General features: G+C 39.0%; 1 protein-coding gene and 1 pseudogene across 1 annotated transcript; both read left to right on the forward strand.

Moving 5' to 3' along the window:
• LOC128379514 (myosin heavy chain, fast skeletal muscle-like) overlaps nucleotides 1-19061 on the forward strand; it is a 72660-nt pseudogene that overhangs the window by 25256 nt on the left and 28343 nt on the right.
• LOC128379519 (myosin heavy chain, fast skeletal muscle-like) lies at nucleotides 1235-13760 on the forward strand. The gene is made up of 39 exons (XM_053339159.1): nucleotides 1235-1438; nucleotides 1932-2075; nucleotides 2166-2322; nucleotides 2430-2457; nucleotides 2541-2652; nucleotides 2740-2832; nucleotides 2913-2976; nucleotides 3099-3197; nucleotides 3288-3391; nucleotides 3486-3624; nucleotides 3734-3852; nucleotides 3946-4095; nucleotides 4176-4346; nucleotides 4439-4745; nucleotides 4948-5024; nucleotides 6307-6394; nucleotides 6969-7086; nucleotides 7174-7297; nucleotides 7396-7532; nucleotides 7644-7899; nucleotides 7984-8226; nucleotides 8330-8506; nucleotides 8614-8759; nucleotides 8837-8927; nucleotides 9010-9399; nucleotides 9532-9658; nucleotides 9743-9861; nucleotides 10257-10453; nucleotides 10916-11099; nucleotides 11188-11353; nucleotides 11551-11675; nucleotides 11815-12123; nucleotides 12205-12408; nucleotides 12525-12650; nucleotides 12736-12906; nucleotides 13041-13145; nucleotides 13222-13317; nucleotides 13439-13570; nucleotides 13743-13760. Exons 1-39 carry the CDS (start codon nucleotides 1235-1237, stop codon nucleotides 13758-13760), a joined length of 5817 nt encoding a protein of 1938 aa, XP_053195134.1.

Here is a 19061-nt window from a genome sequence, read left to right on the forward strand (position 1 = left end):
TTATTTGGAATTGTACACAACCCATATTCTGCCCAATGTAATGAATGATAAACATTTGGTCATCGTTCCATGTCTGTACTTGGAGGCAGTACTAGACCAACATTTATAATAGCAACTTTATGAATCACTGAGTTAATCTAGGGGAAAAATGAATGCGCACTTATTTCTTTCATTTTATATGTATGTTTCCTGAGGCAGACCCTGGTCTTTATGCATGTATATACCTATACTCTAAATTGTCGCTTTTTTTGTTTATAGTAAACATTTTCTGATGAAAGCAAGCATGTTGAAAGTAAATTAAAATGGTTTGAGCAGTGAGGAAGGTATTGCCTTCAGTATAAGGTAAAAAGAATGTATTAGCAATGTAGTCTATTCTACTGTAAATATTCCTTCTTACTAAACAATATTATATTATACATTTTGAAACCCACATTATGTCTGTCACATTCATGTTCAATTTGTACAACATCATAATGCATTATATCATTTTCAGATTCTAGTTACAAATAAAAACATCTATCAGCTGCATAAACATCACTGCCACAAAATAAGCAACAGGATGAGGCCATGACCAAACTGAGTCAGAGACTGCAGCTGACAAAGCACTCCCACCCTCTATAAAAGCAGCAGCACTGGATCTCTGCATGAACTGGTAGGCCTTCAACACAGGTGAGTGTATTGACTGTGATCTCAGTTTAAATTCCTATTGATCAGTCAGTAAAATTAATGTTTTGTTACAAATGCATTGATGATTCTTTATCAGTTATCTTTTTTTTTTTAGATTACATTTAGATGATGTGCCATGGCATATCAAAATAGTCTTGAGCAGAAAACATTATTCCAAATAAATTGTCTTGAAATACTTGAAATTACATTAATTCCTTTGTGTTGACATCTAGAACACATCCTGCCTCAACACATATTGTATACAAAGTGATCATTAAGAGCAGTACTATTTCAGTTCAACTGAATACAGCTGGCTATTATTATATGACTTCCTGCAAGGAAGATTTAACATGATAAAAGCAAACTGAAAAAAGTTTTTGTACTAATAATAAATTATGTTTTTTTAATAGCATCTTGACACTCACCAAATACTGTACCAGTCAACCCTTTTTTGGAACCAGTTGAGGTAATGCATGTCAAAATCTCCAATAACAGATGGATACAAGACCATTGCAACATCATGTTTATATTTAAACACTGTCTTTTCAGGCTCCACTAAAGTGCCACAATGAGCACAGACGCAGAGATGGAGTGCTATGGCCCGGCAGCCATCTACCTCCGGAAGACAGAAAGGGAAAGGATTGCGGCCCAAGCCGCTCCTTTTGATGCCAAATCTGCCTATTTTGTGGTTCATCCAGAGGAGATGTATCTCAAGGGTAAACTTGTGAAGAAAGAGGGTGGCAAAGCCACAGTTGAGACAGATGGTGGAAAGGTAGGCAAAGCATTATTAATATTCTATCCATTAACTTTTGTTTGAATTTTCCGTCGGCCATTCCTCCTGCACACCTGCTAGTTCTCAGGTGTGCAGAGATTTCTTTCTTTAGTTTTAGTATAGTGCCCTTTTCTCGAGCACCCTGACTACTCTCTTTAATTTTAACCTTATTTTTAAGATTTATGTTTTGGTTTTTATTTGCTTTTATTCGCAAGTACAGGAAACAGGGAGGGATAGCGGAATGGCGTGCAGCAAATGTCCCTTGATGGAATCGAACCAGGGATACTGCAATTATGTGGCATGCACTGTAACAACTCAACTACCTAAGTGCTCCAAGGATGCCATTCTTTTCATAAATATGTATTTAAAATTATATCTAAGTAAACATTTGGTTTTAAATGTGTACTGACACAGTAACAAGAAAATCCATCTGATGGAAAATCTTGGTAAAAAGATTTATGCTGTATTTTTACTGTTCTTTTATTCTCTTCAGACCTTCACTGTAAAAGAAGATGAAATCCATCCCAGGAACCCTCCAAAGTTTGATAAAATTGAGGACATGGCCATGATGACCCACCTCAATGAGCCCTGTGTGTTGTATAACCTCAAAGAGCGTTATGCATCCTGGATGATCTACGTGAGTTTCCATTTTGTTAATGCAATGAGTATTTATATCTGTGTATCGAAATTTTAACACTATGTTTATTTTCTATTTGTGCTATTACAGACCTATTCTGGGCTTTTTTGCGTTGTTGTAAATCCCTATAAGTGGCTTCCTGTGTATGATGCTATAGTTGTGGGAGGATACAGAGGCAAGAAGAGGATTGAGGCACCACCTCACATCTTCTCCATCTCTGATAACGCCTATCAGTTCATGCACACAGGTAAGGTTTAAGTTACCAGTGTTGAATTGTGTTGCATTAAACTTAAACATAAGCTTATTGAAGGAATTACAAGAATTTCATGTGAAATGTCTATGTTTGTATCTCAGATCGTGAGAACCAGTCTATCCTGATCACGTAAGTATAACGTAAGAAACTGTAATGCTAAATCATATAATGATAATAAAGCAGAATCTTGACATGTGTCTCTTATACCCCAGTGGAGAATCCGGTGCAGGAAAGACTGTCAACACCAAACGTGTCATCCAGTACTTTGCAACAATTGCAGCTATTGGAGCCAAGAAAGCTGAGCCAAATCCTGGAAAGATGCAGGTAAATTGTTTGTTTAATATAAAATTGTTTGTCAGAGGAAGGTAAATGTGAATATTTAGCCCATGTAACCCAAATCCTCTCTTGTAGGGCTCCCTTGAGGACCAAATTGTTGCAGCCAACCCTCTGTTGGAGTCCTATGGTAATGCCAAGACTGTGAGGAATGACAACTCCTCTCGTTTTGTAAGTAATCCAGGGAACATCTCAAGACATTTTGTTGCTAAATTACAAAAGCTGATGTTATCAATAATGTGGCTGTCTAGGGTAAATTCATCAGAATCCACTTTGGCTCTTCTGGGAAGCTGGCTTCAGCTGATATTGAAACTTGTAAGTTTCAACCATGATGTGAATCAAGATTAATCTGGAGTGTCATATATCTTTAATAAAATAATAGTTTTAAACTGTAATAGAGTGATCTCACAGTCCCTGGTTACATTTATTTTTCCTAGATCTGCTAGAGAAGTCCCGTGTAACCTTCCAGTTGTCTGCTGAGAGGAGCTACCACATCTTCTATCAACTGATGACTGGCCACCAAGCTCAGCTCCTGGGTATGTTACTTTGTGAATTTGACACTGAAACTTAAATAATGCCAGAGACAAGACCAAGCAATGATGTGTATTTTTACTGTGCTCCTATAGAGGCTCTTCTGATCACCACCAACCCCTATGACTACCCAATGGTCAGTCAGGGTGAAATCACTGTGAAGAGCATTAATGATGTGGAGGAGTTTATTGCAACAGATGTAAGAAAACATTTTAGTTAAGTATATCTTGCATACGTAAGGCAACTGGGAAGTTGTTTGAAATACCAATAAATCTTCTTCATGTACAATGTAGACTGCTATTGACATCTTGGGCTTCACTGCTGAGGAGAAGCAGGGCATCTACAAGCTGACTGGTGCTGTGATGCATCATGGTAACATGAAATTCAAGCAGAAGCAGCGTGAGGAGCAGGCTGAACCTGATGGCACTGAGGGTAACTCGGATAATGATATCTTGTAGGAAGTCTACCATTGATTAATATGTAACATATATTTGTAAACATATCCTAGTTCACAGTGGCTGACATTTTGGTTTTCCATCAGTGGCTGATAAAATCGCCTACCTCCTGGGCCTGAACTCAGCTGATATGTTGAAAGCTCTGTGCTATCCCAGAGTCAAGGTCGGAAATGAGATGGTGACCAAAGGTCAGACTGTGCCACAGGTAAGATAAAGAAAATATAATAATGGAAATATTTCCATTTTAAGAAGAAAATATGATTGTGAGAAATTCTCACACTAAAATCTTTATTTCTAGGTTAACAATTCTGTCAGTGCTCTTTGCAAGTCTATCTATGAGAAAATGTTCTTGTGGATGGTCATCCGTATCAATGAGATGCTGGACACAAAGCAGCCAAGACAGTACTTCATTGGAGTGTTGGATATCGCTGGGTTTGAGATCTTTGATGTGAGTAGTTTGAAGAATATTTGAGTTGCATCATATCAACAGTGTTTTTTATATGACAGGTTATATTATCATAATTACAGTTCAACAGCCTGGAGCAACTCTGCATCAACTTCACCAATGAGAAACTGCAACAGTTCTTCAACCACCACATGTTTGTCCTGGAGCAAGAGGAGTACAAGAAAGAAGGCATTGAATGGGAGTTCATTGACTTTGGTATGGACTTGGCTGCCTGCATTGAACTTATTGAGAAGGTCAGTAGTCAAAGTGATTTCTTGTATCATGTGCAATGTGTTTGCTTCCACTGTTAAAACTTTGATGTGAATTTTTTTTTTTTTTTCCTCAGCCAATGGGCATTTTCTCCATCCTTGAAGAGGAGTGCATGTTCCCCAAGGCTTCTGACACAACTTTCAAGAACAAGCTGCATGATCAGCATCTTGGCAAGACCAAGGCCTTTGAGAAGCCAAAGCCTAAAAAGGGTGCGCCTGAGGCTCACTTCTCCCTGGTTCACTATGCTGGTACAGTGGACTACAATATCAATGGCTGGTTGGACAAGAACAAGGACCCCCTGAATGACTCAGTTGTGCAGCTCTACCAGAAGGCCTCCAACAAACTTCTGTGCTTCCTGTATGCATCTCATGGTGGACCTGAAGGTGAGAAATAAGATTGAGCAGAGTGATCAGAAACTCTGAATATCTCGCAATACCCATATTTTACAGAACTATGCGTGGTGTCAGAAACACCTTGCATTTTTTAACCTAATTGGATAGTTCCAGGTCTGAAAAGTAAAGCCAATGTAAGTTGTGATTGTTTATGGAGTGCCATTAATTTAATTAATTAAATTTGTGAAAACAGAGGCTGCTGGTGGTGGTGGCAAAAAGGGCGGGAAGAAGAAGGGTGGTTCCTTCCAGACTGTGTCTGCTCTTTTCAGGGTATGTATTGTTTAATATTTCTGGAAGTCTACTAAAAATCCTCATCTTGAATTGTATGAATCAATCATGTATGAAAACAATCAAAACTGCAACTGATAATCCTTTAATCATCCATTAATCCAAGTTTGGTATAAACTCTGTGAACTTTTTAAGGATTTCTTTCTCGTAAAACTCCATTATGGGGAAATAGATGACCAATGATCCTCTAGAGAGGCAACTTTAGATCTTGGCAGGAGAAGGGTATTTGTCACCTAGAACACTGCTATAAAGACGGAGTATTTATGTCTCTAGAACAGCTTAAAGAAAAGTACAGTTTGACAAATAAAGAGTTCCTTAGTTATCTCCAGTTACGTGGCTTTATTAGAGCCAATCGAAAAGGGGACTGGAATTTACCTCCCATTTCTCCAGTTGAGCACCTGTGTCATGCTGGCCAACCATTATTTAGAACTATCTCAAGGGTGTATACAGCTCTTCTTTCAACTTTATCAATATCAGATATGGATAGATAAAGGGTTAAATAGGAGTACCTGGGAAGGAGGAGTTATGGAGGAAATTGTGCAGAGATGGGGTCGCTCTACTTTAAATGCTAGGTATAGGCTGATACAATTTAACTTCCTGCATCAGCTGTATATTACCCAACATAAATTACATAAATACAACTCCAACATATCACCTCTTTGTTTTTAGATGTGGAACAGAGGAATGAACATTTTAGCAGGGGGTATATGAAACTCTGTCAGAAATCTGCGGGGCAACGTTTCCTCTGGACCCTGAAATTTGTCTACTAAGTTAGTTATGCAAAGAAACTTACAGAAATCCTTTTGACAACTGCTAAGAAATGTATTGCGATAAAGTGGAAATCAGATACAATTAAAATGTGGCTTTGTGAAATCAATAGCTGCGTGCCCTTAGAGAAAATTACAGCACCAGCACACCAGGTCGATCTCCCTGTATTCAAGCTTGGCTTGGCATTATCCATGAGCAGTGATGCTACCCTTTGTCTCTCTCTGTATTTTCGATTATTGCATAATGTATTTTATTTATTCATTATTTTTTATTTTATATATTTTTATTTATTTAATTATTATTTCCACTCTCTATTGTCCTGCTATTGTGAGTTGATTTCATTTTTACGTTTCCACCTTATGGATATTGACTTTTTCCTTGAGTTGATTTTGTTTTGTCTTGTCGTAACTGTAACTTTGTTATTGAAAAAATCGGAAAAAAAAAATCCTCATCTTGAAATACTGTTGCCCATTTATGTTTTCTTGTTGATCCACAGGAGAACTTGGGCAAGCTGATGACCAACTTGAGGAGCACTCATCCTCATTTTGTCCGTTGCCTCATCCCTAATGAATCAAAGACCCCAGGTACGAAGCACATTGCTGGCCTTTGCATATTAAATGTGACATCCTGAAATAAAGAAATGTCAGATGCAAGATATTGGATATTTTGCCAATATCCAATATGTCAATATTTAACAACTCATTTTGGTCAATAACTGATGCCAGTACCGATATGCACATCATTTTTTCACTGGGCTGAGGAGTTTATTATGCATGGAATCAAAGAGAATTTTGTTATGGTTGGACCCACCCAGACAGCTAGTGCTAGCTGGGCTGCTAGTGGAGCATTAGCTGCAGCATGGCTGGACGGAATCCCAGCCTGCTAGCCTCTGCTAGTGGTTTCAGATTAAACTGAGAAGAAGCAGCAGGTCTGTTGGGAAGCTGAAGGAAGCCTGTGGAGGAAGAACTAGGACTATCAAGGAATTAGTGTGCGGAGGAATTCACAGCCAGGTCGTGGAAGAGAAAGAAACAAATTTACCTGCCACATCGACATGTTCATTTTAAGGCTGACACCGACACATTTGAATATACATACCAATGATGTGCTGATATTATCATGCACCCCTCATTCTGAACAACACAAGTTTGTAATTTTCAGGTCTTATGGAGAACTTCTTGGTCATCCATCAGCTGAGGTGTAACGGTGTGCTGGAAGGCATCAGAATCTGCAGAAAGGGCTTCCCCAGCAGAATCCTCTATGCTGACTTCAAGCAGAGGTGATATAATTTAATAAAAGCAAATCAAGTTGATTTTCAGTTCAGATGTGGGGTCACTGTAAGTAACAACACAATATTCTCTTGTAGATACAAAGTATTGAATGCCAGCGTCATCCCTGAGGGACAGTTCATTGACAACAAGAAAGCTTCAGAGAAGCTGCTAGGCTCCATTGATGTGGATCGCACTCAATACAAGTTTGGACACACTAAGGTTAATTACTATCAATAATCTCAATAGATATGGCATGTACATACATATTTTTGTATTAATATGTGCTGATTGTTGAATTTCTTCAAACAACCACACAGGTGTTCTTCAAAGCTGGTCTGCTGGGTACCCTGGAGGAGATGAGAGATGAAAAACTGGCTAGTCTGGTGACCATGACTCAAGCTCTCTGCAGAGGATACGTCATGAGGAAAGAGTTTGTAAAGATGATGGAGAGGAGGTACGATTATCATGTAGTACACTGAACTGTTCTATTCATAACAGCTGTTTTTTTGTTTTTAATGAAATAACATTACAGAAAAGTTACACTTTATTCATATTAATTTTCCAGGGAAGCTATCTTCTCCATTCAGTACAATATCCGTTCATTCATGAATGTGAAAAACTGGCCATGGATGACTCTGTACTTCAAGATCAAGCCTCTTCTGAAGAGTGCTGAGACTGAGAAGGAGCTGTCTGCGATGAAGGAGAACTATGAGAAGATGCAGACAGACCTGGCTACTGCTCTGGCCAAGAAGAAGGAGCTGGAGGAGAAGATGGTTTCCCTTCTGCAGGAAAAGAATGACCTGCAACTGCAAGTGGCATCTGTGAGTAAAATGCACACAGACAATTTTAGATGTTTAGAAATATTTATCATCCAAACTAATACCACATGTATGTTCAAATCTTAGGAATGTGAGAATCTCTCAGATGCTGAAGAAAGGTGTGAAGGTCTGATTAAGAGCAAGATCCAACTTGAGGCTAAACTCAAAGAGACAGCTGAGAGACTGGAAGATGAAGAGGAAATCAATGCTGAGCTGACTGGCAAGAAGAGAAAGCTGGAGGATGAATGCTCTGAGCTGAAGAAAGATATTGATGACTTGGAGCTCACCTTGGCTAAAGTGGAGAAGGAGAAACATGCAACTGAAAACAAGGTTGGGATAATTTTAATCCTTTATTTTTAAAATTACAATGTATATGATGTTAGCTTTAATATAGATATAAAGTGATGGAAATAATGCAACTTTCCTGACACAGGTGAAAAACCTGACAGAGGAGATGGCATCGCAAGATGAGTCTATTGCCAAGTTGACCAAGGAGAAGAAAGCCCTCCAAGAGGCTCACCAACAAACACTGGATGATCTCCAGGCAGAGGAGGACAAAGTCAACACTCTGACCAAGGCCAAGACTAAGCTGGAACAGCAAGTGGACGATGTGAGGAAAACATTGCTTTTGATAATGTGTTTGTATTGTTAACTTGTGTGAGAATTGACACTGACAATTCCAATCATCATATTAACATTATAACATTATCTCAAAAGCTTGAGGGATCACTGGAGCAAGAGAAGAAGCTCCGTATGGACCTTGAGAGAGCCAAGAGGAAGCTTGAGGGAGATCTAAAACTGTCCCAGGAATCCATAATGGATCTGGAGAATGACAAGCAGCAATCTGAGGAGAAAATCAAGAAGTAAGTTTTCTTTAATCCTTTGATTAAACTATTGCCATAATGCAAAACAACTGCAATAACATGTTTTGCTATTACAGGAAGGAGTTTGAGACCAGCCAGTTGCTCAGCAAGATTGAGGACGAACAGTCTCTTGGTGCTCAGCTTCAGAAGAAGATCAAGGAGCTCCAAGTTAGTATTTCACATGATTATACTCAGTGACTAAAATTGTTACAGTAAGTTACAGTTAATAAGCCTTATTGATCAAACCTAGGCACGTATTGAGGAGCTGGAAGAAGAAATCGAGGCTGAACGTGCTGCTCGGGCTAAGGTGGAGAAGCAGAGAGCCGACCTCTCCAGGGAACTTGAGGAGATCAGTGAGAGGCTTGAGGAAGCTGGTGGAGCAACAGCCGCTCAGATTGAGATGAACAAGAAGCGTGAGGCTGAGTTCCAGAAGCTGCGCCGTGACCTTGAAGAGTCGACTCTCCAGCATGAAGCTACCGCAGCAGCTCTCCGCAAGAAGCAGGCCGACAGTGTTGCAGAGCTGGGAGAGCAGATTGACAACCTCCAGCGTGTCAAGCAGAAGCTGGAGAAGGAGAAGAGCGAGTACAAGATGGAGATTGATGATCTCTCCAGCAACATGGAGGCTGTAGCTAAATCCAAAGTAAGTTTATGACTGAAATGTTTGCCTTTCAATATGCTTATAAATATGAATTATAATGGATAAACTTGGCAGTAGCCTCCAATTTATATTTGCTTTTTTCATATAACTTTCATCATGTTTTGTTTTTTATAGGGTAACTTGGAAAAAATGTGCAGAACTCTTGAGGACCAGCTGAGTGAGCTTAAGTCCAAAAATGATGAGAATGTGCGCCAGCTGAATGACATAAATGGACAGAGGGCAAGACTGCAGACAGAGAATGGTGAGTCACCTGTGATAAAAACTAGTAATAAAAACTACAAACTACAAATGATCATTTTGATAAAATTTACATTTTGCCATTCAGGTGAGTTTTCCCGCCAGCTTGAGGAGAAAGACGCCCTGGTTTCCCAGCTGACCAGGAGCAAACAGGCTTACACTCAGCAGATTGAGGAGTTGAAGAGACATGTTGAGGAGGAAGTGAAGGTATAAAAAGGTTTACATATTACTATACTATGTACTATTATTTGGTAAAAGTCAGTCAGATCTTGTTGTTATTAGGCATTAAAAACAAGTTATACAATGTCATCTGACCATGTTTGAGGACAGAAATAAAAAAAATCCTTTATTTCCTTCAAAACGTGCCAATCACTGCTCAACGTAGCTGTGGATGTTGGATTTCCAGGGGATTTATGGAAATTCCTTCCCCTGAGTTGATGATCCAACTCAGTCTTGTCTTTTATGACTTAAGCACCTCCTAAAAACACATCTGTTTTACCATCCTCACCATGCACCACCACCAAGTAAAATGTCATGACACATTTTTGATATTTTTTTATACATAATTGATTAAATAAAGTGTGTCTTGCAATGTTCATTAGGCCAAGAATGCCCTGGCCCATTCTGTTCAGTCAGCCCGCCATGACTGTGATCTGCTCAGAGAGCAGTTTGAGGAGGAGCAAGAGGCTAAAGCTGAGCTGCAGCGAGGAATGTCCAAGGCCAACAGTGAAGTGGCTCAGTGGAGAACCAAATATGAGACTGATGCTATCCAGCGCACTGAAGAGCTGGAGGAGTCCAAGTAAGTCAATTTAAATTAGTTTTATAACAATAACAATAATAATAATAATAATAATAATGCATTTTATTTAAAGGCGCCTTTCAAAGCAGTCACCTTACAAGGCACATATAACACAACAGCAGTACATCAAACAATATAAATCAGCTGACATTTTGTGCAAGGATAAAGAATAAATATGAATATGACTACAAAGTGCATTAGTACAATAAATAAACAAGAATGAAGATTGCATAGTTAGTGAGAGACAGAGTATGCCACTCTGAATAGGTGCGTTTTCAGGCGGGATTTAAAGGTGGAGACAGAGTCCAAAGTGCAAATGTCTGGTGGGAGAGGGTTCCATAAGCGGAGAGCAGATCGGCTGAAGGCTCATGACCCCATGGTGTCAATTCAATTGCTTGCTTTTCCAGAAAGCATTCCACATATTTTGCTATCAACATGTAATTAAGTGTAAACTTAATACAGGAAAAAGCTCGCCCAGCGTCTGCAGGATGCTGAGGAGTCCATTGAGGCTGTGAACTCAAAGTGTGCCTCTCTGGAGAAGACCAAGCAGAGGTTACAGGGTGAAGTAGAGGACCTCATGATTGATGTAGAGAGAGCTAATGCTCTGGCTGCCAACCTTGACAAGAAGCAGAGGAACTTTGATAAGGTAACAGGAAATCAGAACCACACTGGTTTGAATGAAACACAAATGTGTCTTGGTAATTAATCATTGTTATTAATCTATATAATTCTAGGTCCTTGCAGAATGGAAACAGAAATATGAGGAGGGCCAGGCAGAGCTGGAAGGAGTCCAGAAGGAGGCTCGCTCTCTCAGCACTGAACTGTTTAAGATGAAGAACTCTTATGAGGAGACTCTGGATCAGCTTGAGACCATGAAGAGAGAGAACAAGAACCTGCAGCGTAAATCAATCCCACAATATTTAATGTAATATTAATGTAACTATTATAGTGATTATATGGATCCTTCCTTGACCTCTGTAACTGTCGGTGATATGGTTTTGGGGTGGTAAAACCTACTTTTCTATATATAATGTATACAGTATATAGTCTAAGTCTAAGTTTCTCTAAACTGGATTTTGGACTTTGGTGTTCTGCAGAGGAGATCTCAGACCTGACTGAACAGATTGGTGAGACCGGAAAGAGCATCCATGAGCTGGAGAAAGCCAAGAAGACTGTGGAGACTGAGAAGTCTGAAATTCAGTCAGCACTGGAGGAAGCAGAGGTAAAAGTCTAAATTATAAGATTAGACTACTTGATATGATAAAATAGAAAATCATTTATGAAACATTATGAATTCATTTGTTTTTTCTTGATTTATTCTGGGAAAATAACCTTAGGTACATGTTCATCTTTTTGTTCAGGGTACACTGGAGCATGAGGAAGCCAAGATTCTCCGTGTTCAGCTTGAGCTTAACCAGATTAAAGGTGAAGTAGACAGGAAGCTGGCAGAAAAGGATGAGGAGATGGAGCAGATCAAGAGGAACAGCCACAGGGTGATTGACTCCATGCAGAGCACTCTCGATGCTGAGGTCAGGAGCAGGAATGATGCCCTGAGAGTCAAGAAGAAGATGGAAGGAGATCTGAATGAGATGGAGATTCAGCTGAGTCATGCTAATAGGCAGGCTGCTGAGTGCCAGAAACAACTGAGAAATGTCCAGGGACAGCTCAAGGTGAGCTTTGTCTGATCAATGAACAAACAAATGTTGAAGAGCAAAAAAAGTTCAGTCTTCTACTCTTCCACATATTTTCAGGATGCCCAACTCCACCTTGATGATGCTGTCAGAGGACAGGAAGACATGAAGGAGCAGGTTGCCATGGTGGAGCGCAGAAATGGCCTGATGGTGGCTGAGATCGAGGAGCTCAGATCCGCTCTGGAGCAGACAGAGAGGGCACGCAAAGTGGCTGAGCAGGAGTTGGTTGATGCTAGTGAGCGTGTCGGACTGCTTCACTCTCAGGTTTATGTTTACTAATTCACAAGAACATGTCTTTATACAGAATGAATATAGTATACATGCCAGCTTTTCTATACATAACAAATATCAAATTAAATATTACTCTTTTTAATATTCAGAACACCAGCCTGCTGAATACCAAGAAGAAGCTGGAGTCTGACCTTGTGCAAGTTCAGGGTGAAGTGGAAGATGCAGTTCAGGAAGCAAGAAATGCTGAGGAGAAAGCCAAAAAGGCTATCACTGATGTGAGTTTGTTTATGAGTCTTCTTTTTATAAAATACAACTTCACTTCACAAAACTCCTGTTTATGCATGCTGTCCATCATTTCAGGCTGCCATGATGGCTGAGGAGCTGAAGAAGGAGCAAGACACCAGTTCTCACCTGGAGAGGATGAAGAAGAACCTGGAGGTCACAGTCAAGGACCTGCAGCACCGTCTGGATGAGGCTGAGAACCTGGCCATGAAGGGTGGCAAGAAGCAGCTCCAGAAACTGGAGTCAAGGGTATGCTCTTAATACATCTGCTTCAGGATGTCAATCACAGTTTCGCACTTTCAATATGTGGAATTAATTAAACCTTTCTCACTACTAAAATTCCTTTACAAGGTTTTGAAATACTGTGCATCATCACATTACAGGTTCGTGAACTGGAAACTGAAGTTGAAGCTGAGCAGAGACGTGGAGCTGATGCTGTTAAGGGAGTCCGCAAATATGAGAGAAGAGTAAAGGAGCTGACTTACCAGGTACATTTGGATTTAAATAAAAACTATCCTGATTTTCTTTCTATACTGCATCAGTAACATTGCTTCTTTTGAATAGACTGAGGAGGACAAGAAGAATGTGCACAGACTTCAGGATCTGGTGGATAAGCTGCAGCTCAAAGTCAAAGCTTACAAGAGACAGGCTGAGGATGCTGTGAGTCAAATGTTTTGTAATTTCCCATAAAGGAATGCATCACAAATAAGTAACTACAGAAAGAAACCATATTAAAATCATGCAATACATAAAACATACCTCAACTCCAAACCGTTTTCAGGAGGAGCAGGCCAATACTCACTTGTCCAGGTTCAGGAAGGTCCAGCATGAGATGGAGGAAGCTCAGGAGCGTGCTGACATCGCTGAGTCCCAGGTCAACAAGCTGAGAGCCAAGAGCCGTGATCATGGAAAGGTAACCATGTGATACTATTTTACAAAAATGAATATGTGGGCACCTTAATGGGGTCATTTAAGTTCATTTATAATAAATAATAGATAATAATAAAAATAATTTTATACCATCTTAAAATTATGTTTCATTGTAGGAATACATGCTGAATTTGTTATTCTTGTTTTCTTTCTAGTCTGATGCTGCTGAGTAAACAACATCTTTTGGCACCCTTTGACAGAGTTCATAAAATATGAATTAGCTGTTGAATTGTCTTCTTCAAATGTATTCGTTCAATAAACTTTTTTCCTCACAATTTCTTTATTTACTCTTTTATTTACTCTCCAGTTTCTGTTGTGTTCAACACAGTAGCGAGGTGGAGCTGCATCAGTTAACTTGGTTAGAATGTGTGAGGCTGTACACCACTTATGTTAGTAGCACTAGTTGGCTGGATGGGGAAGTCTTTCAGCTCTTTCAACATTAACATTTTCCTTCCTTAGGAATAATCAGGATTCATACACAAATGGCAATGTCTGGTAAATTGAGACAGTCTTGTGCTTTGCATCACTTTTTGGATGAGTGATAGCAGTGTCAGATTCAAGGTTAAAAGGTTAAAAACACCTTCATATTTAACAGAGGCAGACATTACGAGGCATAACTTAAACATAAATACAACATCATAGGCTAAATATATCCTTCAGAGCTGCAATTGATTTCCAAATGTCAATTATCCAAACCAATGGAAGATTAACTTTGTTACAGGGCTCTGCCTGTGCTTATAGAACTAAGGTTACAAAATCACAATCTTTGTTCTATCTCACAAAGGCATTAAAGGGCCCAATCCAGCCTGGGTAAAATGCTATAATCATTGGCCTAACCTCACTGGGGTGAAAGAAATGTATAACAAACACCCTGCATATCTTTTTCTGCTAGTCATCATGGATCATGGGAAAAAAACAGGTGCATATTGCCCGGGGGTGGGGGTGGGGTCAGGTGTACCATATGGCGCTTTTCCACTATAAAGTTCTAAAAAAAAGTTCTAAAAAAAAATAATAATAAAGTTCCACTCAACTCGACTCGGCTCGACTTAACTCGTTTCTGTTTGCGTTTCCACTAGGGATAGTACCTGGTACCTGGTACTTTTTTAGTACCTGCTCTGCTGAGGTTCCAAGTGAGCTGAGCCAATACTAAATGTGATGTCAACAGACTGCTGGCCACTGATTGGTCAGAGTTGTCGCTGGAAGAGTCATAAGCCGTCCTACAGAAGAATCAAACCCAGCAATTTTAAATACTGGCAACAGTGTTACAGTCATTCTGCAATTACAGCAGCAAGTACGCTACTGCCTCCATGTCTTCCATTGTTTATGTATTTTGTGTCGCGTTTTAAACTAAGTCACAGCAGTTTTGCGGAGCCGTGCTATGACGACCCCGCCCACGTTGAGTAGGTACTTTTTTGTAATGGAAAAAGTCATTCCTGGAACTGTACCGAGTCCAGTCGAGCCAAGTAGTGCTAGAACTGTATAGTGGAAAAGCGCCATTAGTTGTCACTCACACTACTCTTTTCACAACTTGCACAGTTTCTGAAAATGAACATCTCATGTTCAAGAGATGGAGCCATGTGTACAGACAAAGTGTGGACCAAGATGCTGCCATGTTTTATTTATTCACTGAATAAGGTTGTTACCTGTGAGCTTGGGAGATTCACTCACAAAGCCCACCAAGTAGTCAACTTCATTGACCTTTCACTGCTCAGCACCACAGAGTCTCTACTGCCCAGCACAACTCCTGATTTCAGTGTGTTCCCAAACCACTGGATGCCTCTGCTGACATCCAGTTTGTTCCTGAGCCAATTTGCCAGTGCCCAGCCTGTTCCTGCTGAGCTGCAGCAGTCCCCGTTTTCTTAGTTGCAACTGTCCTCTGTTCCTGAACTACTTCTTCCAGAGTTGCTGTAGTCGCCAGTTCCTGTGCTGCATCTGTGTCCTTTTCCTGTACTGCAGCAAGCCACCTAGCCTGAGCTGCAGCTGTCACCAGTTCCTGAGCTGCAGATAACATGTGGCCTTCAGCAACCTCCTGTTTCCTTGGCACCATCAGTTCACCTGCCTGTCTTCCAGCTCACACAGCCTGCTCAGCAGGAACCAACAACAGCTGTAGTAAAGTAACTTAATTTATATAACAGCCCAGATTCTTTGTTACCTTGTCAGATCATTGATATTGCCATGTTGCTTTTTGTCAGCTCTATCGAGTTTTTTGTTAAGCTGTCCTGCACCATTTCTGCACCTGCTTGCCTGCTTAGCTAGACTTTTTTGTATCTAATCCCTGCAACTCTATGTATTTTATGCCACTGCTGTTTGGAAAGTTTGGACTTGTTATTTAAGGTTTTGTATCTTCACTTCTCACAATAAATGTATGGAATTGTTCCTGTCCTGTCTCTATAATCTGCATTTGGGTCCTACAACTGGTCACTGATACACTTGTGAAAGGAATAATTAGAATTTTGAATAATGTATCAATACCTCAAGAGATAGTAGTGTTTGGTTGTGAAACTAATGAACAAATGTGGCCCTATTCCACTGCATTTCACAAAAAAATATTGGTTATGCTGGGTAAAAGAAAAATCTTACAAATTTTACATCATAATACATCTTAATCGCTGAGCATGTTGTTGTCCTTACAACTAGACAACAAACAGAAAACCAGTTTAGGAATACATATAAAAAATAAAATGTGTATTTAAACCACCTTCTTTGATTATTGAAAATACTCAAATTTATTGTGCTCTATTCTTATGTGGCAAAGGACAAGCAAGGGTGTTGTCACTCAAAAATTCAACATTAAACCCATTTTATCTCCTCATTTGATTCATCAGTAAGATTGAAAACCAAATATCTATAAATTGGATGGTGTGAAAGTCTACTAAAGGGTTAATATGATCGGACTGTAATTTACAACACAAGTTTCCAATTGAACATCATTAAGATTACCTCTAACTTTATTGTATCTAACTTTAGATTAGATTAATTTCTTGATGGTGCAAAAGAAAACATTTATGAAATCCATGACAAAAAATAATCATGCATTCAGTCATAACAAGTGCCTCAATAACACTACATTCCCTAATTCTTACTTAGAGCTGGTATCCAGTCAATTCTTAAATAGGTAACAGGCAAAATCTAACATCAGTGTTTGAAAGTTTTTAATCAGGGAAGCCCAAGTGACCTAAAAAAAAAAAGTACTGTAAGATGTATTTTGGGTCAAAAAGAGCTTATGTTACTGTAAAAGAAAACAAAAAGTTGTGTAATGACATAGTAGCATTCCATACTACATCTCCTTCGAACCAAAGCAATTTCAGAGCTGTTAGCAATCATGAAATGCACGGAATGACCTACAAACTTTCTTAGCAATTGAAATGATTGGAAACATCATTTCAGTGTTATCACAGCAACAAGTCAAAACATCTGTGCATGAATTGTGTAAAGTCTTCTTCAAACACTTACTGTACGAGCAACACATACTTAATTCAATGGCTATAGATGTCAATGTATCTGGCATGTAGTAAAGCAGGACATCTAGTTGTGGTTGAAATAGAAGTCATACATTACTGATGACATCAGACAACTACGCAGGCATATAACACCTTATGTACCGCCTTATATATACTCCAGTATTCTCTGACGTCAATTGGCTTAGCAGCGACACTTATGGCCAGACTTGCAGATGCCTTTCTATTTTTGTCCATGTAATCTTACCCTATGAAATCGAAAATGTGTACAGTCATCAAATAAATTACACATGCCGCTAATAAGATCTGATATCTCCCTCACAGCACATTTAATACCCATATTAAGTTTGCTTACTTTACACAGAACTTAACAATACTTAATTTCAATAAAACATAAATATACTAAGTAATTAAAATGAACAAAATGCAAAGAATAATGTTGTATTTTGGTAATTTGTATATTGAACTATACTGGAATCAAATATTTCACATAGCAAAGTGACATTGAGATTATAAGATTAAGATCATTTGAGTTTGAAAAAAGTCTTAATAGTTACATAAATCCTAATGTTGAAAAGCACTGAACACATTTAAACACACACAGAATGTCTTCCATGTTTGTAACTTAATAGGCTGATTTTAATGCACTAATGCTTGAGTTTTGGTAAAAATAAAACAATTTACTCTTGTGCACAACTAGCTAATAGAAGTTCAAGAAGCTGGCACTATTTCAACTTCACCCTTCACACCTCAAGTCCCCACAACATTTTCATTTCACCTACCACGCCTCTACCATATAACTCTATATATATATATGTACTCTATGACTCTATAACTGTCTATAAATCAGGTACTGCGTTTTTTTTTATTAGAAATAAAACTACTTTTATTTTATGAGAAATCACAGGAAGCCCTTTCTCCCATTAGTGCTAGCTTCACAGTGAAGCATTCAGGCCCAGTCAAAACAATGTAGCTTAGCTGGCCTGGTGTGCTTTAGTCAAAGCCAGAAACGCATACAATGTAGTGGCTGTGGATGGGAAGGGAATTGACTACTGAAAGTCATTGTATTTAAGTTCTACTTTTTTATGTTCAACAGTTGTTTGATCAATTGTTCATACCGTTACCCACTCACTCGCTGTGAATTCTCTGGAGAATTCACTGCGGTATTCACACATGGACTCAAGCATACATTACACAGACTATGTATTAGGAAGCCATTTAGTCCATTTAATGTCTGGTCCAACTGATTCAAACATTTGTGTTCACACATCCTGCTCATCCTTGTGCGGATAATTTCAGGGATGCAGTGCATGTGTGAAAGGTTCTTCTGTGTTGTTGTGTGGTGTGGGTGCTGTGCTTCTTCCCTGACTCTCCTGGCTCCTTGTTGCATGTAGATTGCACACACCTATTGTCCATCAAGCTCATTATCTACATTACCTGCAACATATCTACTGCTCTTCACTTGTCACCAGGTTATTGTTTCCACCATGTTTGCTTTTATAATCAGAATGTAAGTAGTTCAAATAAAAATCCATACATAAACTTACATCTTTAATGTTACGCAGGCTTTATGGTGTCTCAAATCTTGAGTAAAGAGACACATCACAGTGACTGAAACTACAGTATTTATGATGCTTTTTAATGGGCTCAGTGTGTCCAGTGGTCATGATACATTTGCAACCTATGATTTGCAATGTTAAAAGTTCATGATTTAGTACAACAGGAACTTTGTTGTCAAGTCAAAGGGTCCTAAGTTGTGTATACATTTATTTTTAGATAAGAGTTTTTTTGTACAGTTTTACATCTTGTAAAGCTGTCACAAATTTCACACATTTTTTCTTGATCTCATAAATTGATCAGTTGAGTTGATTGATCATCAACTGATTGCCCTGAAGGTAGCCTGAGCTGTTCCTGCCCTAAAAATTAAATGACATTTGAATGCTGTGCAAAATCTATGTTTGAATCCTAATGCACAATATTCAAATTTCAAAATATGTTTTTTTAAGCTATCATATC

This window comes from Scomber japonicus, chromosome 18 (genome assembly GCF_027409825.1).
Source record: "Scomber japonicus isolate fScoJap1 chromosome 18, fScoJap1.pri, whole genome shotgun sequence".
Classification (NCBI taxonomy): Eukaryota; Metazoa; Chordata; class Actinopteri; order Scombriformes; family Scombridae; genus Scomber; species Scomber japonicus.

What these genes read in the sequence shown, in the direction of transcription:
- LOC128379519 (XM_053339159.1), top strand. Translation starts at nt 1,235, where the DNA reads ATGAGCACAGACGCAGAGATGGAGTGCTATGGCCCGGCAGCCATCTAC. An exon ending in CAAATCCTGGAAAGATGCAG is followed by an intron (nt 2,653 to 2,739) that starts GTAAATTGTTTG and finishes CCTCTCTTGTAG; the next exon opens with GGCTCCCTTGAGGACCAAAT. An exon ending in AAGGTCAGACTGTGCCACAG is followed by an intron (nt 3,853 to 3,945) that starts GTAAGATAAAGA and finishes CTTTATTTCTAG; the next exon opens with GTTAACAATTCTGTCAGTGC.